The sequence below is a fragment of the Petromyzon marinus genome, chromosome 49, assembly GCF_048934315.1.
Source record: "Petromyzon marinus isolate PM22_M1 ecotype Great Lakes invasive population chromosome 49, UKy_Petmar_22M1.pri1.0, whole genome shotgun sequence".
Classification (NCBI taxonomy): domain Eukaryota; kingdom Metazoa; phylum Chordata; class Hyperoartia; order Petromyzontiformes; family Petromyzontidae; genus Petromyzon; species Petromyzon marinus.
Window position 1 is genome coordinate 10572212 of NC_133715.1, and position 26630 is coordinate 10598841.

At 46.4% G+C, this 26630-nt stretch overlaps 1 protein-coding gene across 1 annotated transcript; it reads left to right on the top strand.

The window, feature by feature from the left end:
- Positions 1–1602: 1602 nt before the first annotated feature.
- Positions 1603–26302, top strand: LOC116952914 (uncharacterized). Its single transcript, XM_032972621.2, has 8 exons — positions 1603–2853; positions 4109–4305; positions 5998–6278; positions 6739–7005; positions 8653–8790; positions 13579–13660; positions 16835–17179; positions 19731–26302. The coding sequence occupies exons 2-8, from the start codon at positions 4113–4115 to the stop codon at positions 20321–20323; spliced, it is 1899 nt and encodes a 632-aa protein (XP_032828512.2). The 5' UTR covers positions 1603–2853; positions 4109–4112; the 3' UTR covers positions 20324–26302.
- Positions 26303–26630: the final 328 nt, after the last annotated feature.

Below are 26630 nucleotides of genomic sequence, written 5' to 3' on the forward strand. Positions count from 1 at the left end.
CACGCACACCACATGCACACACTCACACACACACACTCACACACGCACACACACTCACTCACACGCACACACACACTCACACACTCAACAACAACAACAACCGCCATTCGCCATTAAGTGGCGGTGACGTCACCACGACGCTTGTGCCAGGCCATGTGCACCTTGAGGTCACGTGAAGTGTCGAACGCCCGCTGGCAGGAGGTCACGGGGCAGACCCAGGTGCCACGGGTCGACTGACTGAGATGACTGGCTGATGCACCACCTGTGCCCCTTACTGTGCCAACCTGCTGTGCTTTAGCCACCCGGCGCTCCGCTCGTTGTTGTGAGCGTCGCTCCTCCGCCCTCCGTTGTTGTTGGAGGGCGACTGCCTCCAACTGCCCAGTAGCGTCCTTCACGAGCCTCCTCCACAGAGGCCGATCTTGACACCGCTGGTACCAGTCATCGGCAAGTCCACTCAGCTCCACATCCTCCTGTACCACATCACTCCACTCCGTGGACCTCCTTAATGGAACATCTTCGCCGGTTAGAAACATTTAGGCTGGCCTGCCTACGATCCATCCTGGGTTTAACCAGACTGGATTGTGTGAGGAGCTCACAAATCCTTGAAAGATCTGGGCAAGGTCCCATCGGTGAGCTCCTCCGGCGGGCAAGGCTGCGTTGGCTGGGTCATGGTAGCCCGCATGCCCAGCCACCGCATGCCTAAACAGCTTTTGTTCGACCGGATTGAGGGGGCTAAACGGGCACGGCACGGGCTAGAGAAGAGATGGAGTGATGTGGTACACACTCACACGCACACACACGCACACACACACTCACACACACTCACACACTCACACGCACACACACTCACACACACGCCTCGAGGAAGGAAGACACTACACATATGTGAAAAAGAGCTTAATAGCTCATCGGATTCCTGCAGTATAAATAAATATTCTGATTCTAATAAACAGTAGATGTGCGCCCTGCCTTCAACCCTCACTGACCAGTGTGGTGAAGTATGGTCAAATTAACGCCACACCCCACACAACCCACACTTGCTTGTGGGAAGGCCCTCATCCAGCAGTATCAGAATATTTATACTGGAGAAATGCGATGGGCTATAAAGCTCTTTTTTCACAAATGTCAAGGCAGGTAAGAACATCACAACAACACACAATACAAAACACGATAGGAGTGCAAAGAATAGGAAAGGTAAGCAAATCACTTACATATTTATTTTTTACCAGGTAAGGCCCACTGAACGATATCGCTGCTTTTTCAGAAGCAACCTGGCCACAAATGATAGCTCAAAGAAGTGGCTTATCACGTGGAAATTTATAGCATCAACGTAATCTAAATAATCTAGACGCATGTTTCTAAATGTGGAGGTAAAAAAACCCGGAGGACCCGGAGAAAAAAATCCAGGCGATTGTCCATGATGCACAGACCACGTGTAAGGACGGGTTTCATCCCATGCACTTAACCTTCGACAATGCAAGTTCAATCCCCATTAAACTTGGAGAGCTGAATGGAGTTCAAAAGAACTCACAAACGCCTCCTTGTGAAAGACTCAACGCAGAAGATCCCTGGTCCACCCGAAAACGCATCCACTGCACAAACCGTGACAACATATGCGGATACCTGATGATGCACAAATGTAAAATGAAACTCTCCAGTATAAAACGTTTTTTTTTGGGTTAGATCGCGTAAATATATAAATGTGTCGTTAAACCCGCCACCACCCGACACAGCCAATAAGTAAGGTTTGTCACGTAACGAATTGGCACGTTCTGTTTTCGTGACAAACCTTACGGATTGGCGGTGTCGGGTGGTGGCGGGTTTAACGACACATGTATATATTTACATGATCTAACCCCCCCAAAAAAGCCTGACATTAGTCGCGAAATCCTCCTCCTTGCTACTAATACTAGTACTACTACTAATACTAGTACTACTAATAATACTAGTACTACTAATACTAGTACTACTAATACTAGTACTACTACGAATACTAGTACTACTACTAATACTAGTACTAATACTAGTACTACTACTAATACTAGTACTACTACTAATACTAGTACTACTACTAATACTAGTACGTGTTAAATTCTTCAGCCCGGAGTGTCCAACTGCGGCCATCCAGGACCCTCCACAATCGTATAACGACGCAATGTCCCGGGTCCACGAACACGAAGGAGACATCACACGGCGATGACACACGACTCCGCTATTGCCCCTGGGCGCTGTGGGCCGCCTGGGCTTGCCCGCTGAATGCGACATTGCAGTTCTGCGTCTTCTACGCCAGCAAAAGCTGTACGTAGCGATGAAGCGCTTAGGCGCAAATTTGCTACAACGGATAGGCATAGCGTTCCGATTGCCGCGCCACTGATTGGCCAACTGATCTCGCAGCGTCCAATAGGCTGGCAGCACGGCGACCACTCCTGCGCGCCCCGTCCAATCGGAGAGGCGGACGACCGATGGCCGCGTAAGCGCGCTGGGAAATGTGACGACGCCAGACTCTTTATTTAATGGAAAAGAGTGAGTGTATGGCAAAGTTGGGATACAAAGAAATGGGATTTTGGTGACATTATTATTGACTTCTCTCGCGATTAAAAACTAAAAACGGCGTCCGTGTTAAGGACATTTAAAGGGAATTAATTTCGCGCGAGCTCCGACGGGCGATGCGTATTGTTTCGGAGCGAATGAGCTGCCGCTGGTTACAATGTAACGGGAGGGTCATCGTCATGGCTACGAAGCCATCATTCATTGTTATGGATAACTACAATAACAACTTGCAACAACAATAACTACAAAGGATTTCAAGTCTAACACAATTTAGCTGGCGGCTAGCGTGGAGACCGTTCAAAGGTGACTATGTGTTCGCTTTACTTTTGCAAAACTCCTTTGTATCCACCACCCTCTTGTCATTCGCTATTGTATTGTCCACCCATTGCATTGACCATTGTATTATCCACCATTGTATTATCCACCATTGTATTATCCACCATTGTATTGTCCACCCATTGCATTGTCCACCATTGTATTGTCCACCCATCGCATTGTCCACCATTGTATTGTCCACCACTTATCCGCCACTCCATTATTCCGTCATTCCATCGCCTGCCGGATGCCGTGGTACGTGTCAAGCTGAGCGCACTGCCACCCACCCAGGGCAACGCTTCTTGACTTGCAAGCCAAAGGCCGCCGGTTCGACCTCCCGCCCCCGCAGCTGAGACGATGTTACTCAAATACCCTCCCCACCCCTCCTATTTACACCCGTGCGGTGGCTACCGTGGAAGAGTAGGCCAAATACAACTCGAGAAAGACTCTTAGAGCTCCCTCTCGTCGAGGCCCTTCCACTTGTCAGCAGTGTGAGACTTTACCGGAAGAACCAAAGAGTATGGATTCTCGCAGTCACGAAAGCTTCAAATCAAGATTGAAATATCAAGGTTTCACCTTTACCACCATGAACTTTCCTCTTGCCCACCCCCTCGTACCATTCTGTTGTCTGCCATCATTCTAAACCATACCATATACACGGAGGTCTTGTGTACTCTCATCGTTCTGATGGCCGATGGATGTGACCGATAAATTGAGCGTCTGCCCCAAAGAAGAGAACAAGCCCGAGGCGATGACCAACTATGATGAATGTGGAGAGGGATGAGATGGATTTTGTTGTAGCAGATGGCAAAGGCTTAGACAGGTCTTCGTTCACCAATGAATGGATCATAGTACTGAAACGACCCTTTTTTTTAAGGGACCTGGGTTAAACAAGTATTAACGTTACAAACTATGTATGCGTGTTGAACTTAGTTCATTTATCTGAACGTTGAAAAACTGTTATGTTTGTTTCAATCTAAATGGTTTGTCATCGGATTATAAATAAAGAATATGAATACTGTATATATATTTGCTCCTGGTTATGTCCGTTTAGTGTCTAAAGTGGGTGAACGTTATGAATATCACTGGATGATAATCTTCTATAGTGATTATATTTGGGCTGTTTCGTAACAAACGTTATGGTAATTACGATAACAAGTTCAACAGAGTCTTGTCAGAAAATTAATGCAGTTGATCAGGCCTTTTTTGTCTGCAAATATAACTCGCGTGTTGCCCACTCTAGCTTCATGCTCATGGCTGGGAGTGTGAGCGGAGCGTCCAGAGCGAAAGGGGCCTGGCAGGGCACCCCCCCATCGCACTCTGAGGAGTGCAGTCCGGGCACCTGGTCAGAACGCTGGTCTGGATGTCGAACACCCGACCATTTGTCCGTCACGCCCAGCCACTACAACGTCAGCACGCCCATCATTGTCCTCCCCAAACGTAAGAATAGTCTTCGTGTGGCTGATGTAGAACAACAAAAAGATAGTTTTACATTGAATGTCAGTTGTGAAGGATGTGCTGCTAGGGCCCTCGTCGTTTTGAGAAAATGCTCTTACGAATGACATTGAGTAAAACTGAAAAGGCTATGACCAAATCAGCTGGAATTCAACTGATCTTATCAGATAACGTAAGCAAAGCAGGCTTGGAGCCTGGTTAGTGTTTTGATGGGCTACCACTATGCCCCATCAGGAGTTATTGGCTGCTCTGAGGCTACATTGTCTGTAAAATCAGGGCGTCATCCAGACCGGGTCTGAGTCATATATCAGGATGGGTCTGAGCCGGATAAATGTGTCAAGCAAGAGCAGCAGAGGTTATTGCTGTGATGATCCCTCCGTAAATGTGAATCAACAATTGAGTCGTTATATTTTGCTTGGTCTGTTCTGGGTCTCCACAGTAGAATGCCGGAGAGTTTTAAATATTACATTCACGTATCAAGTTTCCGCGTCTGCTATAGTCTGTGCAGATGCGGTTTAGGGTTGTGACCCTAAGCTTTGCAGAAGGTCGAAGCCAGGGATTTACTGAGTCAGGTATTTGACGATGTATAGGAATTGTGTCGGTTATGCCTGTCCACACTGGCAGCAGTCAAACTAAATCATGGCCCACCAGTAGTGCGTTTGCCTCTTGTTGCAGTGGTTCGTGGTCTGAGCCCAAAGGCTGCCCCGGTTAATACTTTGGGTGTATTAATCATAGATATAGGTGCTGCCTGCTTCACGGTGGACGTTAAAGATCCTGCGACATTCAAAAAAAGAGTAGGCCATGTGTGCTGGCGTCATGATCCAAATTTAGGACATTACTTGCTTAATTTGTAAAAGCCACATAGCAACATTGCCCACTACTGGCAGACGGATACCTATTGCAGGCCAGTGCTGTGTTCACCATTTACCACACAGGGACAGCTGCCACTGAGGGTCCCCCTTATCTAGACTGCCACAGGGCACCTGGAGATGTATTGCAAGGAGGTGCACTATAAATATGAAGCGATAATGATGCATGTGTAAGCTTGGTCATGTCAGCTGTATTCAGGAAGGTACTAAGACAGTATTTGCCTCTTTAACCTGTGTTTGAACTTTTGCGGTTCAAAATGAGTAAATTAAGATATATTTCATGGACAGCGTTCATCCGTGGTGAGTTATGCATACGACACTGTCCCAAGTCTCCTTGATAGTAGAACATTAATATACATCACTTCAATATTTTCTTGTTTTGTTCAAAATACAGGGCACCATTGCCATATCTTGTTCTTTGAAAACTGAACATTTTGATCCATGTCAATGTAAGGTAAAGGTGCAACATTCTGATTGCTTGGTCCGATCACGGCTGGCGGAAGGGCCTGCACTAGAGGCAGCAGTCAAACTAAATCTAGAGGGTATTTTGGCCGACTCTTCAAAGCTGGCAGGATGTTTTAAATAAGGTGGGAGTACTTACTCTATACCTCACCACATGTGGTCTATTAATAAACTAACTCCGGTGTGCCTATTTTTTTTGCTGGGTGAACAGAGGCAGGGAGATTTAAGAAACTGACCGATGTTTTTTCAACTGCTGCGCCAGGCGATTACAATTCACATAAGACCTCGGTAAGTCTGCACAGTATGTGTCAAATAATCCCCCCAAAAACACACCACACTGCTGCAGGTAAAAAGAAGGCGTTCACAGTTCTGCCGAACGCTACACCGGGGCGATGGGGCCCCCCGCGCGCGGCACGCGTTCTGTATGGCGGCGGCGGCGGCGGTGGCGGCGGCGTCAGGGACGCACGAAGACTGGAGCGGCGCGTGCATTCAGCGCGACTGCGAGCATCGCGGGAGCTACGGGACGAGGCGGTGGCGCTGACGCGGCGCCTGGCCGAAGTTCGCCACGAGAACATCGCACTGTGGGGAGCTCAGCGTCGCCACCAGCTCGCCATCAACGCCTTCGAGGTGAGGATGCGGCTATGGGCGACCGCTGTGGGTGGCCGAGCGGCCCAAAGTTCAGAGCACTGAGCTGGCACTGCTGAGATTCTGGGTTCGAGTCCAGGTGGTCACCTGTGATAAAACCAGGTTTTAAAGTGTAGCGATGTGATGGTATGTATATATGTATGTTGAACTTCTTTCGCAGCGTACGTAGCCAACCGTGCTAATCAGAGGTGTGCGGGGGAAGGAAAGCAATTGACGAGAAAAAACATCACATTAAATTTGGTTGTGCACTTAATTTGGCAAAACTTCAGTTCTGAAAATGAAATGATCGGTTTGACTTTTGGGCGATTTATAGTGCGTAAACAACACAACCAAAAAAAAAAACCCTAACAAAGCCAAACTTTAATAAATGAACATCACAGCACGCGGGCGCGAAACATTGTCCGATCGCGCGTGCCCCTAACTCGGCCGCCGTGCGCTGCAGGTGCCGGAGTGCGGGCTGGGCCACGCGCTGGACTCGCACGCGCGGGAGTGCCAGCGGCTGCGCGAGGCCACGCGGGACGCTCGCGAGGCGGAGCGGGGCCACGCGCACGCCGCCGTGCGCGTCGAGGCGCTGGGGCGGCGCGCGAGCCTCGACCTCGAGGCGCTGGCGGCGCTCGCGTCTGACGTCGCGCTGCCCGACGAGCCGCGCCTGCGGGCGGCGTTGCTCGACGTCGAGCGCAGGCTGCTGGGGACGCAGCCGCGCGTGCAGGTGGCATGCAGCCCCGCCCCTCGGCGCGGGGGCGGGGTGTTGACACTGACGCGCCCTGTGCTGTGCAGTTCCACATGGGGTGTCTCCCCCCCCCCTCCCACACCAATCGCCTTGCAAATAGTTGACGCTCCAGTGCTTACTCCAGCGTACTTGTCAACAACACCGATCGAAGCAGTTATCTGCTGACTTTTAAGCCCCTTTACCACATTGTATTGGTGAGCACACCGGACATACATTACAAAGGTCACTGGTTTGATTCACTCTCCCGGTGCGGCAGATGAAACGAAGGGCCAGATTCGTAGCCCCCCTCCCGCCCCCCAAATGCCACCTCTGTCCATCCAGCAGCATAAACAGGTGCCCCATTTATACTGCCGGATGAGGTTAGTCGTTTGGCAGGTTGTATGTCATAGGGATAAGTGCAGATTCTCCCATTTTTTCACTGTGGAAGAGTAGACCAAATACCCTCCAGAGGGGCTCTCTAGAGCTCACTCCAGTGGAGGCCCTTCCACCAGCAGTGGCGTGAGAAAGCCATTGTAGGGCTGCACCTTTATCTTTTACCACATACTGATTTTTGAAAGCTATTCCAACATTTTGGGGGGAACAAATGTTGACATGTTTTTCTTGCTAACTGGCATGCGTTAAAAAGCGGCAACTTAGATCGCTATGGCTGGCAAGTGCGTCGCACCACACCCCTGCTGTTTGGAACAGTTGTTAGTCCCTTGCGAAAGCGGCGTCCTAAAGCCACCTGACCAGTTGTGTTTATGCTGTAGAACCCCGCTCGAGGAATTCTGCATCTAGAGAGCGTCAGATGTTTGGAATGCACACACACGTTTTTCAAGTATAAACATATCTGCACCAGGTTGTAACTTAAAACGTATAATGTGGGATGCACGAAACATGAGAAAATCATTACACAGTGGCGGCCTCGGAGCTAGTAAATTGTCTGGCTTCCTCCACCGTAACAATGACACATGTCACACAAACATGGGCAGCTATGCTCACAGCAGGCCCAGTGTGTCCACATCCCTGAGTCTCCTTTTGCAAGGAGCTTCAGAGAGTGGCAGCTCTTGACCACTTCTAAAAGCGGTCTGTAATAGGAAGTAATCTGAAAGAAGTAGGCCACAATATAATAGAAAGACGTAATAAAGGGCCTCCCAATAGTGAGATTGATTTGTAGTAGCACAGGATCCGAGGCGTTCGTTTGAGCATTTTCTTTTTAGATCTCGGTTGCTAGGGGCAGACACAAAATGCTAAGTGGCCAACAACAAATAGCACACGGTTGTAGGAACCAGGGGAAAGGGGGGAATTCCAAAGTCAAGCAATGCGAGGGAAGAAGCAGAGAGAGAAGTGGTAGTTGAACGCAATTCCAATGAGACAAACCAGTCAGCGTGGTAGACCAAGTCCTCAACATGGGTGGAGGAATCAATGGTTAAAGTTCACGTGAACAAATAACCATTGTAGTAGCGATATATGATAGTGAGCAAGTGATTGGAGTGCTGGATCATCGGTCAACGTGAAGCAACCATCGCAAAGTAGATTGAGAATCACCAGTAATTATATTGATGATGCATATTGTATAAGTTGCACTGGTTGGCCAGTGACATTTTCAGCACGGCACGCAATTATCTCTTTGCATGCGAAATGCAGGAACTGCAGAAAAGCCTGGAGGTGAATGTCATCAATTTCACACGGCAGTTTCGAGCAGAGCGGCGCAGCCTGGCGGAGACACAAAGCCTTCAGAGGGCCCTGCAGGTCCAGATAGACTGTCTGGCCCAGCAGCTGCGGGTAACATGATCGGTTCAGCCCTCGAAGACATTCCTGCTTACAGTGTGTTTCCTTTGTTGCTGTGAATGTCAGGTGCTGCCAATGCAGGAAATTAACATGAGCAGCGCTCGTGATGAGGGCCATCGGCTAGCAATTAGAAAAGTTCACTTGGTCCATCATTCATTTGGGGTCAAATAAAATGGGGAACCGTTTTGTGTTCAGGTGGCATTAGTTGTTTCAAGATTATTAATTCGCTTATTTATCCAGGACATCTTCACTGAGTTTCAAAACTGTCTGCAAGAGGATCTTGCTCAGTGTAACACAATTGAGCTATTTGCAGGTAGATGTTTAGCATTGGGATGTTTGGTCAATACCAGTGACATTGCATGCTTTTAGCTTTTGGAGAGAACCGGAGAACTTAGGAGAAACCCATGCAGAATCGGGGGAGAACATGCAAACGCCACGCAGGCACCCGAGTTGGGCCCTTCTTACTGTGAGGTACAAGTATTAGCACTGTGCTACCTAATCCTAGCCATAGGAATGTGGACTTTCCACTCCTATCAACAGAGATGAATACTGCCCCACCCTCTCCTGAACAAGCAAATTCATAACATCTCTAAATGTGACCGCTAGTATGCACCTCTTCTCTTCACGTTTCTCATCTCCGTCATGTTTATCTCACGTTCATCTCACTGTCAATCTTGTCGTGAACATTCCTGGCATTGTAAATATACACGTTCGTCTTTTTTTCATTGTTGAGTTTTGGGACGAGAAGCATGTATACAAACAGATCATTCGAAGGGAAGGCAAGGCAACTTAGTTACCTCCGCATTCACGGGCTTATGCTGAACTCCAGTTGCGATCGTTTACAACCACACCCTTTGCACGTTGCTCCTTGTCAATAACACGCCCAGATATGTCTGTCTAACCCCCCAGCTACATGACCTTTGGGAGCAACACCTGCACCTGACTCCAGTTCACAGTTTCTGTGAAATATACAATTCGAGGCTCAGGACACAATAATAATTCCAAGTGTGCAGGACACCAAAACTAGCTTGTTTATTTAGCCTACTCTGCATTTTTTTATGCTTTCCAACTAAGGTTGAAAGTGTGTATGCATTAACTCTGTATTTCTATGCCTTGGTCTATCCGTTTGTAACAGAGGGGGCGGGGAGGAGAGGGCACGGCATGTTAATGCTCCTAAACATGATGAAATGTGAAAAACAAGTTGCGTCGCTATTATGTTTAAGCTTATTTTGTTTGTTACACGGGTATTTTAAAATGGAGATCTGTAGCGCGTGAGCACAGCAGGAACAACAAAAGAGAGACAAACACGTCAGTATCGCAGAGAACGAGTACAGGGTCCTCAATGAATATTGGACAACTAACAAGCCAGGGATATAACGGTCGTAAACGAAACTCACACGAGTCACAAATAGTGCAAGCGTTATGTAAAAAGTTAGGTACAGGTGCCTGTAAGAAAATCGAAAAATAGAGTGCAAACGTGGGAGCAGCAGGCGCCAGAGGAAGTTAGCTACAGGTGTAAGTATGGTTTAAGTTTTGGTTTATTAGGAAAGTAACGATGGGGAGAGAAGGGAGGGAATCATGCTGTAGATGAGCGGGCGAGGGTTTTCCAGAAACCTGGAGCAGCAACGCACAAATACTTTTTTGCCAAACAAAGTTTGAGCGACTGTAATTCTTAGTCGGAATAAGGAGGCACTTCCGAGATTACGGGAGGGAGTTATATGAACTTAATGGTCATTTAGGTAATTTAACATTTTCTTTAAGAGGATCTTCATGATGAAGGTGTACCCTATAAGAAAACCGACCAAAATGATCAAGGGTTGAACACACCCTCCCGAGCAGAGCCGACATTGGAGCCCTGTGGCCTCCTCACGGCCTGTGGATGCCACGCTGGTGTCCGCGCACCTTGTGTCCGCGCACCTGGTGTCCGCGCACCCGGTGTCCGCGCACCTTGTGTCCGCGCACCTGGTGTCCGCGCACCCGGTGTCCGCGCACCTTGTGTCCGCGCACCTGGTGTCCGCGCACCCGGTGTCCGCGCACCTTGTGTCCGCGCACCCGGTGTCCGCGCACCCGGTGTCCATGCACCTTGTGTCCGCGCACCCGGTGTCCATGCACCTGGTGTCCGCGCACCCGGTGTCCATGCACCCGGTGTCCGCGCACCCGGTGTCCGCGCACCCGGTGTCCGCGCACCTTGTGTCCGCGCACCTGGTGTCCATGCACCTTGTGTCCGCACACCTGGTGTCCGTGCACCTTGTGTCCGCGCACCCGGTGTCCATGCACCTGGTGTCCGCGCACCTGGTGTCCGCGCACCCGGTGTCCATGCACCCGGTGTCCGCGCACCCGGTGTCCGCGCACCCGGTGTCCATGCACCCGGTGTCCGCGCACCCGGTGTCCGCGCACCCGGTGTCCGCGCACCCGGTGTCCGCGCACCTGGTGTCCATGCACCTGGTGTCCATGCACCCGGTGTCCATACACCTTGTGTCCATGCACCTGGTGTCCATGCACCTGGTGTCCGCGCACCTGGTGTCCATGCACCTGGTGTCCGCGCACCTTGTGTCCATGCACCTGGTGTCCATGCACCTGGTGTCCGCGCACCTGGTGTCCATGCACCTGGTGTCCGCGCACCTTGTGTCCGCGCACCCGGTGTCCATGCACCTGGTGTCCGCGCACCTGGTGTCCGCGCACCTGGTGTCCATGCACCCGGTGTCTACGCACCTGGTGTCCGTGCACCTGGTGTCCATGCACCTGGTGTCCGCGCACCTGGTGTCCATGCACCTGGTGTCCGCGCACCCGGTGTCTGCGCACCTGGTGTCCGTGCACCTTGTGTCCGCGCACCTTGTGTCCGCGCACCTTGTGTGAACGCTACCGTTAGCGTCAGTATAACGAAATAATGGCAATTATTTATTTTTAATGTAGCATCCTGCTATGCACCGGGGCATCTCAGAATGCTTTACATCACATCTCATCACAAACATTTAAAAGGGCACCCCAATGGCAGCTGTCCCTGTGGGCACAATGTGACTCAGCACCTGGCCTGCCAGTAGGGTGCCGATGATTGCGATGTGTAATCCCAATTGAGTTATTTGTATGAAGCAACACACAAATACTTCTGTTACAATCGCTCGTAAATAAACGCAAGTTGGAAAGCGTTCGAGAATCCGTGCATATATAAATAATTTTTCTTTTAAAACGATGGCAAATATTGTTCAATGTGTGCTTCTTTAATGCTGCTTGGATAATACGTGTACTGTATATATGAAGTTGATCTCTAACTACGTGCAAACTTATACGAAAGTATCATTTGCAAAGGAGAACTGGGGTATATTTGTGTGGCGCAAAATACCGCAGTGTAATTTGTTTAAACAAGAAAACAACGTGCCAATGTGTGGCAGATTCCATAACCAAAATACAAAGTTTGGAGAGAGAGAATAAAACATGCGTTATAATGTTGATATTCATTATTACATCAAGTATTCAAGGTATGTTACAAATGCAGACACCATAAAACAACGTTCAGTTACTCGATAAAGTATTTCTAAATAAATAATTGTGTCCAACTCTTTAAACATCTGTGCGCGCATTGCTGAAATTTCTCTTCAGGAACACACTGCGTAATATAGTATACACAGGGCCTTTCTGTAAAATATTAAAAACACCTCTGTCTGTTTCCAGCTTAATAACACTACGAAACTATATATATTTTATTTTACCAGGTAAGGCCCACTGAGCTATATATAGCTCTTTTTCAGAGGCGACCTGGTCACAAATGATTTCTCAACGAAGTGGCTTATCGTGCGGAAATTTCAAGCAGCCAAATAATCTAAGCGCACATTTATAAATCTGGCGGGAAAACCGGAGGCCCCGGAGAAAAATCCACACAACCGCGGGGAGAGAGACACGCCAACTCCAGATACACAGCAGGCGTCAGGGTCGGGATCGAACCCGCAAACTCCTGTATACCAGGCGAGGCAGTTAACATTTCGCAAAATTGTATGCTTTTGTTTATTATCATTTACAGCCCCTTGTCAAACCACTATTGGGTGAAATCTTCCCCACAGCATGTCAGTCATAGGGGTTGTTGACCATACCTCACCTCGCTGATTGGTATCGGCGTGGCGAAGTCAAGGTTGGTGAGGGGTGGCCAACAATGGCTTCAGACGTCACTCGCCAATGGTGACAGCCATCGCCAAAAATCAAGCGCAGGAGCGGTGAGGTTCACATTGCAGTGCGCTAACAACTACTGCGCAACCGTTAGTCCAACTTGAACTTAAACACCTGGTAAGATGTTTATATAAAAAAAATTGCCTTCGGTTGTAAAGTATGAAAGGCCACCCCAATGAGTCATTAGTAACGCAATGGAACATTAACTAAATATTTATTATTTTATTATTTATTTTATTAACTAAATCATGAAGAATGTCTACGTTCTGGACTATAAACTGGATTTTCTTGTTCCCGCTTTGTACAGTGCACTGTTTCTAGCAATATGCATTATATAAAGGGCACTTCCACTTGCCCCGCACCGTAAAAAAATCCCTTCAAAACAATGGCGTAGTCCACAAATGTTTTCCAAAGTCAAAGGACTGCTGTGAAGTACAATGTTGAGTGTTCTCCGATATTGGAGGAAGGTGTGTTGTTTGGAAATCCGCTCCTGTTCCACCGACGATTGACACCATGCAGCTGTATTTTACTTGCACGAGCATGATTTTCTGTGTGCGTGGAGCGTTGGTGTGGCATCCCTTTATTGTGTGTTTGCGCTTATCCTCCTCTCTTTTTGTTTCCAAGGAAAAGGATCGGGAGCTGGACATCCAAAACATTTACGCGAATCGTTGTCTCAAGGGCTCGTCGAAGAAAGATGATGACTCAGGCAAGCAAAGCTTCTTTGAAGTTTACAGTGGACCAGTTGTATTCCTTGTTTGGCACATAACCCATAGTCAGATTACAATGCAAAGCATGACACCTACCAAAGAGATTACTAACCTTAATAGACCTTTGAAGATGCTAATTTGCCAAGTGCTTTTTCTGTGGCTTGTGTTCTTGGCGAGCGAATATACGCGCTTGCAAATGTATCACCGAATTGAAATTCATCACCAGTGTCTTGAGAACACAAGTTCTACAGTGGGGCTCGTGTAAATGCGTGCCATGATCCCAAAGTAAGATTGCAAGCGACGTTTTATAGTGAACGGTGTCTGGAATGAGACATCATCGTGTTGTGCAAAGACGCATATGAACCGCCATTCAAGTGCACGTGTTACTAATTGCATTCACGATAAATGATAGGCTTTGACGTGGGCTCTTATTTTCATAACAATGTTTGGGATTGTGGTTCCCACCTTTTGGCGACATGATTCCCAGCCATAGTGGAGTGACGTCACCATGGTGGTAGCGCCAGGCACTGTCATAAGAGTAGGCCTCGGCAAAGTAAGGTAAAAGGTAAAAACAACGAGCCTACCTTTATCCTACCTTTTACCTTACCACAATACAATCACTCTACCCTTACCTTTTGCCCTTTAGCAGGTAAGGTAAAAGGTAAAAAGCAACGAGCCTACCTTTACCCTACCTTTTACCATTACCCCATACAAATTACCCGATTACAGGGTAATTACTGGGGTGCTACTACACATGAAAAAGGTTTATAACGGTAAATGCTAGGTAGAGTGCTTTATTCATATAGAATACTCTCGATTCAAATTTTACACGCTTGTTGTCGTATCCTCAAATCTTGTAACTCAATTTTAACCCACTTCCCAATGTGGTATCGACTGCAAACTTGGTATATTTATGTCATACTGATGACAATACTATATTCTATCATAAAAATAAAATGAAATATTTTTAAACAATCTTTTATATGTTATGTTTCAGCTTGGGTCTAATGTCCATGGTCAACTGACGTTGGCTGTAATTGGCCACAGTCCCTTACGTTATGGCAAGCTTAGGGGCCACTTCCTGGAGTCGTGAAGTTCTGCCATTACGAGTACATTTAATAAAAGCGTGTTTAAAAAAAAGTTTTTTTTTAAATATTACTTATTAAATGGAGGCCATGGACTGCGCCACGGAGCTTTTAGCAGTAAACAAGGCACCGTATTTACCGGGTAATACTTCGCGCTACCTTTACCCTACCTGGTAATTCTTCCGAGCTACCTTCATCCTACCCTTTACCTTACCCCTTGGCATGTCGACACCTTTACCCTTTTACCCGGTAAAAAGAGTAAATTACCTTACCTTGCCGAGGCCTACATAAGAGTGCTACTGTGCGTCTGGAACCTCTCTCTGGAGCCAGAGTGAGTACGGTATGCGAACGGGCCCTAGGGGGCATAGTCCTGGTGGCGGCCAGAGAGAGGGCAAATCAGGACATGGTAGTCTGAGTGAACCCGTGGCACGTGACTGGGACAGGGTAGTGAGGTAGGCACGAGGAGGGCTTGAGGGACACGTGACGCTCCGTCGAGATCCTTCGGGAAAGGTCTCGAAGGGGGCGTGGCCGAAAGCGGAGCGAGGCCACGCTCAGGAGCATAAAGGGGCAGTCCCGAGAGCGTTCTAGGCTCGTCTCTGGAATCAACCCTTGGTGCTGCGCCTCGTCGTTTTCGGTCTTCGCTCGGCATCGTGGGTCAGCCAGCGTGTAGGCTGACTGACCCATTCGTGTAGTTAACCCGCTACTCACATAGTTAACTGTAGCTATCGCTTAGCAGTAGAACCAGTGTACGTTGAGTTAAGTTACCCTAAATTTCGATTTAAAGCTTTCGTGACTGCAAGGATTCATCTTCTTTGGTTCTTTCTGTAAAGTCACGTAGAATGAGAATAAAATAATAAATTGATAAAATAAAATAACACAATAAAATTCTCACGACGTTTCGGCCACAACACAAGCGGCCTTCATCAGGTGAAGGGACGAGACTGTCTGGAGGACAGCGCTGGAGCGAACACAGCCAACCTCAGACCGCGACCTAATTCCTAATTCCTTTGTCAAGATGCTCTGTTTCTTCTCACACAGCTTAAAGGTCGCGGTCTGAGCTTGGCTGTGTTCGCTCCAGCGCTGTCCTCCAGATAGTCTCGTCCCTTCACCTGATGAAGGCTGCTTGTGTTGTGACTGAAACGTCGTGAGAATTTTATTGTTATTTTATTTTATCAATTTATTATTTTATTCTCATTCTACGTGACTTTACCGAAAGAACCAAAGAAGATTAAGTTACCCTATTGGGGAGTTATTAAATAAACGTATTGCCTCCAACTCCATTGTGTGCCTCCGTACAACACACTACAAAAGCATTGCGAGTTCAAATCCCGGTGTGGCCACTATAACCCTCTGGGGTTGGCAAAGTTCACATCACCAGTTGCTACGTCCACCGTACGCAGAAGACAGGTGTGGCAGGCGTCGTGGGCAGTAGATGGCCATGCAGCAAAATACATTGTTGTTCCACACTCACCCCGCCACATTCACTTCCCAGCACCGACCAGCCAGGTGAAATATGGCCAAGTATCCCTCGCGGCTTTCAAGGCGCGGGGAGGATAGCGATTCAAAATGTGAATGACGAGAAAAACCCAACACAATAGAAACATTAGTCTGGTGCCGAAAACAGATTTAACAACCACCAAGATGTGCATTGCCATGTGCAAAGGCTCTCAGCTTTGCACATTGTGCAATCGCCAGTTAGGCAAGCGAATGGGTCCTCATAGTGTAAAGGAACAAGCCCTCTCCATATGCGAGGCTCCGAGATGCAGATGGCAGCAGTGGACGTTGATGACTGCTATACTGTAAGTCCAAACAAGGATGAAGCTGGTGTACAGTGGTGTCTTTGTGTGGCTGCTGCCTGTCAACTTTCCACAATTTCTCAATTTATTAATGGTAGGCTCAAACATAATGACCACATTTCAGTTCCTCATCCATCAGTGTATTAACAAAAGCTGTTGTCCTATGGAGATACTAGCTCTGCCATAAGAATGTGTAATTTCTACTCATGGCTGAAGGACGCCAATAGAGCACCAAGCTGCCACGTTTGTTATGATTTGTGTGTGTTTTATTTTGTTTGCATTTTCTCCACAGATCAAGCAAACAAAGCGGTGCAAACAGACAGCTACCTGGAGAGAGAGTGGTTCGAGCAACTGCGGCGAGAGAGGGAGAGGAGAGAGCAAGAGGAGAGGGCGACACGCGAGTTGGAGGAGAGGCGCGAGAGGGAGACGAGGGAGCGCGAGGAGAACGCGAGACGAGAGACGGAGAGGAGAAAGCGGGAGGAGAGAGTACGCAAGGAGAGGAGGGAGAGGCAGAGGAGAGAGAGGCTGGAGAGGGCGAGACTGGCTGTCCTGCGCGTGGAGAGGGAGAGGGACCTCGCCCTGCAGAGGCAGCGTGAACGGCACGAGGAGGAGCAGCAAGCGCTGAGGCTCATCAAAGGTGCTTCCATTATTAGGAAGTAAACCATTCAGCTGGTTTTTATTTTATTTTACCAGGTAAGGTTCACGGAGCTATCTAGCTCTCTTTCATAAGCGACCTGGTAACATGCTCAACGAAGTGGCTGATGTGGAAATTTATAGCAGCCAAATACTCTAAACGCACGTTTCTAAATGTGGAGGGAAAAAAACGGAGGACCCAGAGAAAAATCCACGCGACCACGAGGAGAGAGACACGCACACTCCAAATATACAGCAGCAGCAGGCGTCAGGGTAGCGATTGGAACCAACGACCTCCTGTATACCAGGCGAGGTAGTCAACATCTCCTAGCCACCGGGATGATGATGAGAGAGAGAGACACGAACACTCCAAATATACAGCAACAGCAGCAGGCGTCAGGGTAGCGATCGGAACCAACAACTTCTTGTATACCAGGTGAGGTAGTCAATATCTCCTAGCCACTGTGATGATGATGAGAGAGAGAGAGACGCTGCAAACTCCAAATATACAGCAGCAGCAGGCGTTAGGGTAGCGATCGGAACCAACGACCTCCTGTATACCAGGTGAGGTAGTCAACATCTAGCCACCATGATGATGAGAGAGAGAGACGCTGCAAACTCCAAATATACAGCAGCTGGTGTCAGGGTAGCGATCGGAACCAACGACCTCCTGTATACCAGGTGAGGTAGTCAACATCTCCTAGCCACCGTGATGATGATGAGAGAGAGAGAGACGCTGCAAACTCCAAATATACAGCAGCTGGTGTCAGGGTAGCGATCGGAACCAACGACCTCCTGTATACCAGGTGAGGTAGTCAACATCTCCTAGCCACTGCAGCAAATGCACATCTTACTCTGTGTGAAATCGTTACAGATATATTCGATGATATTTTCTAAACTTCCCATTTATTTTATTTACCATCTCGTGTTTTCTTAATATCATGTAATCTTAGTCAACTTGGTGTGGATGACATTCTACAACATGGAGCATAAACAGGGACATCGACAAAGATGGAACAAAAGCTGGAATTTCACCGAGACACAGAAAGCAAAATACATGAATCAGAGAACATGTGTGAGTTAGAGATGTAATTTTCACGTAAGAAGCGTGGAATTGAGCATAACAAACCACTGTTAGGAGTGATGATGGACACTGGACAAGACTGGTGAGGGAATTGCAGCCAGAATAGCGATGACCATTGCTGCAATTGGTGCTCGACCAGATGATGCTAAAAGGTCGAGCACCAATTGGGTCGAGGCTCAAAAGAAAGCTGTCCCTTGGTGTGGACCAATCAGTTTCAAGTACAATGCATATATTATCATAGTATGTTTTTGGTTTGCATTTTGACTGCAGGTATTGTGGTTAATGCAGACATGAATCCTTGTAAAAAGGTTTCAGTTTTGTTGCCAGAAAAAAGAGGAAAACCCTATTATTAGATAATGAATTGCATATATCTCATTTTGGTCTATTGTTCTGCATGTATTTTCTGGACACGTGCCAGCGTTCCTTCTGGTTCTCCATTCATTGATTCACTGTCCTGTAAACCCGTGACTTTTATGACCATTATTATTACACAGCTCTAACTATAAACTCCATTTACGTTTTCTTTACCCAAGTATTATGTTCAGTAAATAGGGTTACCTGTGAATGTCACCCAGCTGAATATTTGGATGATATTAGTCTGTGATGTGTATTTAAACGTGGCCCATAATGCGCACTGTATGCATAATCCTGTTCAGAAATTATCTCCTTTACTATCATGTAAAAAAAAGTAAAAACTGTTATCATTTTTGTTGTATTTCTGTAATGTAATTAATAGCAAACTGGAGTTCAAAATCCAGAGGTTTCCGATTCGATAACATCTCCCGGCACGGCAGTATAAATGGATACACTACAGTCGATCGGTGGGGTAAATTGTGGGACCATTCCTACGTCTTTCAAGATGTTTGGCCAGCGTGGAAGAGTAGGCAAAACACCCTCGATAAAGTTTTCTCCAGAACTCCCTCTGGTGGAGACCCTTCTGCCAGCGGTGGCGTGAACAAGCAATTGCAGGGCAGCACCTTTATTTAGTTGCATATCAGATCTCCGTTGAACACGTAGGCTCAGATCTCCATTGAATATGTAGGCTCAGATCTCCGTTGAACACGTAGGCTCAGATCTCCGTTGAACACGTAGGCTCAGATCTCCGTTGAAATTGGTGTCTCAATCGGCTATGAACTGGTTCTAAAGAACGGTAATTTATTAATTTATTTCATACCTCTTTATCCATTTGTATGCGACAGCGAAGTTAATAAACTCTTACATTTGTATTCTTGGTTCTTTCAGTAAAGTCATGTAGAAGGGAAACAATAACCATTTTCTTGCTGTGGTTTTCACACCTGATGATGATTGCTTGTGTTGCAGTCGAAACGTCGTGATAATTTTATTGTTTTATATTTTTATTCTTTTATTGTTTCCCTTCTACGTGACTTTACCGAAAAAAAAACAAGAATTTGAATCCCTGCAGTCACGAAAGCTTTAAATCAAAATCTTACATTTGTATTTGTCTCTGCAGAACGAGCAAGACAAGAGGCTGAAAGGAGGGCGCAGGAATTGGCGGCCAAAATGGCGGAGTCGCTGAAGGTGCAGGACGGTCCACCAGCCACGTCGCAAAACGGCGACGCCCTCACGGACAACGGTGGCCCCAAGCAACGGCAGCGGCCCACCCAGGCGCGTCGCGTATACCGCTTCACCGACCCCGTGGAGAACATGTACCGGGGACGGCCGGCCTACGGGATGGGCGGCACCACCGCCACCACCCGGCCACCCGGGGCACGCAACGCCAGCGGTGGCAGTGGCACAGACACGGCTTCCGACGGAGCCGCGTCGAGACCGCTGATAAACAGAGCCGTCGAGGAAGCGAGAGTCAAGGCCGAGCTCGCCGAACTGATCTTGGGACCGGCCGGCAATAAATCATCGCGCTCCGGATTGGTCAACGGCGGCGTCGGAGGTTGCAGTGGGGCATCCCGTCCAGCGCGGGTGGAGGAGTGTGCGGCGCACGGCTGCAGCAGGAGGTGGCACAGGGTACGGCGTGACGCGGTTGCGAGTGACGGGTCGGCCATGCAGCCTAAGCTACCACCGCGGGACATCAACGAGGATCCGCGATAACGTTGCCCGTGCACATGGACGTAAACTTTCATTGTTAGTTGTTCCGCGATGCCCTGACGGTTTGCACCGGGCATTGTTCGTCAATGTCCGATGTTTTTCTCCACATGTCGGGAGCTTCTTCAGGAACGGAACTATCAGAATGTGGAGTGAAGCATCGGACATCATGCCGAATAATACGTGGTAAAAGCCGAAGATGCATTAGAGAGCTATAAAGCGCAAACTGTGAACTTTGAATGTTGGACAGTATTTCTCACACGTCGTTTTGATGGTTGCTGTTTTAAAACGAATTTTTTTCTCTAGTGAATTTTTGTTCTCAATGGTAGTGCCAGTCAGCGAGTAGGTTAAACTTGTATTGTTTTTTACTTGAGAGACGTCCAACACATACCCCAACGCTAGGTGTGAATGAATTGTGTTGACCCTGTAGTGGTGAGCTTGACCCCGAGCATCAACGCACACTGTTTGAACCAGGTGGTTTTTTTCTGTACTTATATCAAGTACTGCCCTCTCAGATAGGTAAAACCTAACAGTGTGCATGCATATTGTAACTTTTTTTATGCGGAATACAAGAAAAACAAATACGTCAACTTTCCTTGCCATGCACGTCCCATGAGAACACTTTGAATTAAATCGGCTTCGTTTTTACTCGTGTGTGTATGTACAAGATACGCAATTGTATCAAAGGTGCTGGTTTTCTCTGGTGTAAGAATTATCAATGATTGACCATTTTTTCTAAATCCGCAGGAAACGCGAAACATTCCATGAGCTTTGATCAAGGTTAATCTAGGTGTAAATTCAGTGGCTACCAAATGTACGATTGCATTATTAATTTATTAATACAATTTCTGCATTGGCTTACCTTCGAGTCATCTGCTTCGATGTTTAAATTGGCGCACCATCAACACATGAACATTGACATAACAAAAGATGCTAATGCGTACATTATACAAGATCATCAACGAGGCTGGATTGCAAGTGTGGATCACATAAATGTAGATTCTCCGATTCTCACCACAGTGTCACAAAATGGACAATCCAAACCTCAGTGCGCCAGCTCTTCCTTGTATATCCATATGGGTATTTTTATAATTATTGAAATGGATAATCCCTGAGCTGGAGCATCTCATTTGCAATGTTGGAATTGTGAATTTGGTGCATCATGTGTTGTAGATTGAGGTGGGAATGCAAGGGCTCAAGTGTAGCCATCGAACAAAGGCGGTTTACCGCATCGCGCAGCGCTTTCAGATGTGCTTCTGCAGCTGTCTGGAACGCTCTACCGATATTAGGAGGCCACTGGAGCTATGCACTTTTAAATATATATTGCAAACTCATTTAGAACTGATTTTTGTGTTTAGTTTGTTGTTACATATATACAAACCACCACTACATGTATTTTTTAAAAAATGCAGAGATTAGGATACTGCCAGTACAAAACAACGTTTAAGAAAAATATACATAACTAAGTGGTGAATTCTATACTTCTCTTTATAAACCAAAACATAATGAGATATTTTATTAATTTATTGACACTGCAGTGTTGGAGACTGAAACTGCATGTGACAATAAACGTGTGATTGGGCAAAGTAGAATGCACAAGGGTGCATCAATATTTCATATTCTGTCAATTTTGCTCCCTGTTGACATGAGGCAGATGGCTTTTAGACACCGGCCTGCAGAGGTGCCGTGTCTATCCAAGCCACGTGCTTCCAATGTGCTAGGTTATACATTCGGGCTCAAAATGCGCTGTCGCCTTATTATGAAGACTGGGTACTTCTAAAGTAAAGATAGTTTGTACCACCAGTTTAATACTGCAAGTGTGCCTCACCAAGAAATCACACCATCAGCTTCATAGCGGATGTTACAGATGCCATGACATTCGAAGCGAGGAGGCCACAGCTTCATAGCGGATGTTACAGATGCCATGACATTCGAAAGCGAGGAGGCCACATGTGCCGGGTTCACAGTTCAAATCTGCCAGGTTTTAAAATGTACCCACAAATTACTTAATTTGGTAAAACCCATATGGCAATATCGCCCCCCTACTGGCAGACTATACCCATCTGTGAAACATATCACCTTTATAATAGCCCCCATGATATGAGAATGGCGTGAATACCAAGTGTAGTAATTTGTCAATTATCTTAAATGAGTTTCAATACAATGGGGAATGCTGTTGGAGTACTTTGAAATGTTTTTTTTTATTGTGCTATCAGTTCAATCTTTAATCCATGGGAATCGGAATAAACAACGAAGCAGTAATTCTAGATTTGAAGCTTTCGTGACTGCAAGGATTCATACTCTTTGTTTTTTTCGGTAAAGTCACGTAGGTAAAAATAAAATAAAAGAAAACGAAATTAAATCACGACGTTTCGGAGGCAACACAAGCTTCCGTCTTCAAGTGGAACAGTCACAGCAGAATCGCTGTACCAAGTGGGCAGCTCTTGAGACGACCGGGATTATATACAGGTTTGTCCATGAAGCCATCCAGATATACAAACATAGACACAACTTCAACCGAGAGAATGGTTTCAAATTGAGCAACCATAGGAAAGATGTTATAAACCAAATCAAACTTTAGCTGCCTTATAATTGTACAGCCATTTCCATTGCATTCAGTGAGTTGTATGTACTCCTGCATCTCTTCCCCCGAACCCCCTGCAGCATAACAAAAGACTGCTTAACTCAGCCCTCCCCCCACCCACGTCCCTTTCTGGCTCCTCCCCCCCCCCTTAACCGGTCGTCTCAAGAGCTGCCCACTTGGTACAGCGATTCTGCTGTGATTGTTCCACCTGAAGACGGAAGCTTGTGTTGCCTCCAAAACGTCGTGATTTAATTTAGTTGTTTTATTTTATTTTTACCTATGTGACTTTACCGAAAAAAAAACAAAGAGAACGAAGCAGTACTGTATTATAGGAGGATATGGCAGGAAAAGCCCTATTCAATTAAAGCATTGCATCATTCTAACGTTGAGTCGTGAAGTACGTAAAGGTCGTATTATTTGGTTCTTTAGGTAAAGTCACGTAGATATAAAAATAAAAAATAAAGTGAATAAAAAATAATAAAATAAAAAAAAACACTAATGTACAATGTAGCCTGGCTCTTAATCGGAGCGAGTGTATTGGCAGTCTATAATGTAGACTGTAGCCTGGTTATTAAGTTTGGTGAGTGTACTGGCAGTCTATAATGTATACTGTAGCCAGGTTCTTAACCTCGGTGAGTGTACTGGCAGTCTATAATGTAGACTGTAGCCTGGTTTTTAAGCTGGTGAGCGTATTGGCAGTCTATAATGTAGACTGTAGCAATGGTTATTAAACTGATTGAGTGTACTGGCAGTCTATAACGTAGACTGGAGCCTGGTTCTTAACCTGAGTGAGCGTACTGGCCGTCTATAATGTAGACTTATTCTTGGTTCTTTCAGTAAAAAACCCATGAAGTTTCGATCGCAACACAAGCGGTCGTCATCAGGAAAAGGGGGGTTAGCCTCTTATAAAGGTTTAGAGATGGGCGTAGCCCAAGTGTGTCAGCATCATGGGCGGGGCAGCAAATGTTAATGTAGGTAGAAAACAACGACACCGGCAGTGGGTCTACACCAATCAAAGGGCCGCCAGGCAATCATTGTACCTCCCTCCACACACCCACACTGCTGACGGTGGAGGTTGACAAGAAAACACAAATCAAGTCATAACCCAAAGTGGTCGATGACATCGTTCCAATGATTGCTGAGTTTATAACCATCTTCTCGATTGAAATTTTGTCTGTCTGTAAAAAAATGGATGGCTTCATGAACGAATCTTTGTTGATAGCCATAAGGTTTGCAAAGTACCATCGTCTTAGAGAAATCTATTTCATGTGAGCCAGCTGCATTAAAATAATGATCAGTCACGGTAGAAGTATTGGTCCTACCGTGTTTCAAATGTGCCTTATGCTCACGAACACGGTCCGAGACGTGTCGTTTAGTTTCCCCAATGTAACTGCTGCCGCAGATTCAGCTTAGTTTGTAGACGCCGGGATATTGTATGACAGGAATCTTGTCCTTCACAGATGGGATCAGATCACACATTTTATGTACGCCCATCTCTAAAGGGGATAGCCTTTAGAGGCTAACCCCCTTTTCCTGATGACGACCGCTTGTGTTGCGATCGAAACGTCGTGGGTTTTTTTTTAACTGAAAGAACCAAGGATAAGTCTACATTATAGACTGCCAGTACGCTCACTCAGCTTAAAAACCAGGCTACAGTCTACATTATAGACTGCCAGTACGCTCACTCAGCTTAAAAACCAGGCTACAGTCTACATTATAGACTGCCAGTATGCTAACTCAGTTTAATAAGCATTGCTACAATTGCCCAATGATGCTGGATGTAATTACCAGCGAAACGTCGTACTCAAACTGTAAATGTTGTGGATTCACTCTTCAACACACCGGTGGGCTAAAGTAGGGAACTATTTGTCTTTTGTCAACGTGACACTTTTTTGCTGATTGGCCGTGTCGGGTGGTGGAGGGTTACGACACATTTATAAATAACGCGATCTAACCCAAAAACCTTTATTATGAATATTGGTCGTGACAGCCTACATGTTAAACTACATTATAGACTACCAATACACTCACCCAGCTTAATAACCATTGCTACAGTCTACATTATAGACTGCCAGTACACTCACTCCAATTAAGAACCAGGCTGCAGTCAACATTAGGGTTTTTTTGTTATTTATAATTTTTTATTCACTTTATTTTTGTTTGTTATGTTTCTATTTACGTGACTTTACCGAAAGAACCAAGAAATATGAATTCCTGCAGTCACGAAAATTTTCAGTAGAAATTTACGTAAAGGTCTACCAAGAGCCCTGTCTCATTTAATTCTCAAGTTTAGGTTTTTTTTGTTGAACCAGGTGAGAACCCGAGAGACCAAGATTGTCTCATTTGCAAGAGTGACCTCACCTGGTTTAGACCTTACCATATCAATAAATAAAAATCTATTTTTGAATTTTACAAGAACTGAAAATGTTTTACTTGGGGTCATGTAACCATTCTGAAAAAATGCAGTCTTATGGCTACACACAGTCGCACAATTAACCAATACCCTTTATAACCCCAGTGTTTGAACAACAAATTCCAAATCTCTGAACACTGTAAAAGGTTATCTCACAGATTCTGCAACGAGCACGTTTTGGCGCACGGACACAATGTTAAAAGGTACAGTGCACGCCACGTAGAAACGTGAACGCGTACAGGAAAACCGCGTCTCGCGTTAGTGATTTAATCGGTTTTAGCTGGACACCTTCCTTAAACAAAGCATTCTGTTGCTCACGGTCGCTAACGCCGACTCGCTCGGCGCCGATTGGCGTCCGTTCGCAATTCAAACGCAAACGACCCCCGAGTGACCAATCGCATGCAGGGCCACCAAATGAAACGGACACTGACGCTCACACGGCAAAGGGGAAGTGCGCTGGAACCACACTTATTTAATTATCTGTGCCCATTTGAAAGTGTGCACGGCAGTGGTTTCATTAAGAATGTGTAAATTATGTTTGTGTGTGGGGGGGGGGTGAAGGAGGGAAGTGTCTTTCCGTTTGGTTTTTGGCCACGATTATTAAAACCGACGTGTTTGCGTGTTTATTATTCTCCGTGGTCGTTCCATTTGCTCGTGACTCGCGGCACTGGTAACCACCGCCCGTCCATCAAGGACCCCCAACATGGGATTGCCTTATAACAACAACGGACGCAAGCTGAAAGCGTGGCCCCCCATGCACTCACTCTTTGCCGTCAATGGCAAAATGATGATGGGCCTTGAGTCCACAGCCCCAGCTGTTGAGGCTGGGAAGTGAGCAACACAAACTCGTACAACTGGAGTCCGTTTCTACGTCGGTGGTACATTTATTTGCTCCAGCTGTGTGTGGTTTTTTTTTACTTAAAAAAATAAATGTTGGTATGGTATTTATTTTGTACTGTACAGTATTAATAAAACGACGTTAACAAAAGCTGGAACTTGTTTCTAGATTTGAAGTTTTCGTGACTGCAAGGATACTCTTTGGCTCTTTCGGTAAAGTCACGTAGATGAAAAATGAAATTTTATTTATTTATTTTCATTATTATTTTTTCATCTACGTGACTTTACCGAAAGAAGCAAATATATTAGAACTTGTGTTTGCGGTTTTTAAATTTAGACGTAGCACTGTTACAACTTCGACCTGCTATGGTTATGAGACAAACATTAATTGTAATAGAGTGTGCCATGTTAACGATGACTACATTTAAAACGGAATGATCGAATCTGAAAAAAAGTATTCCACCACCCTTTGCGCAACT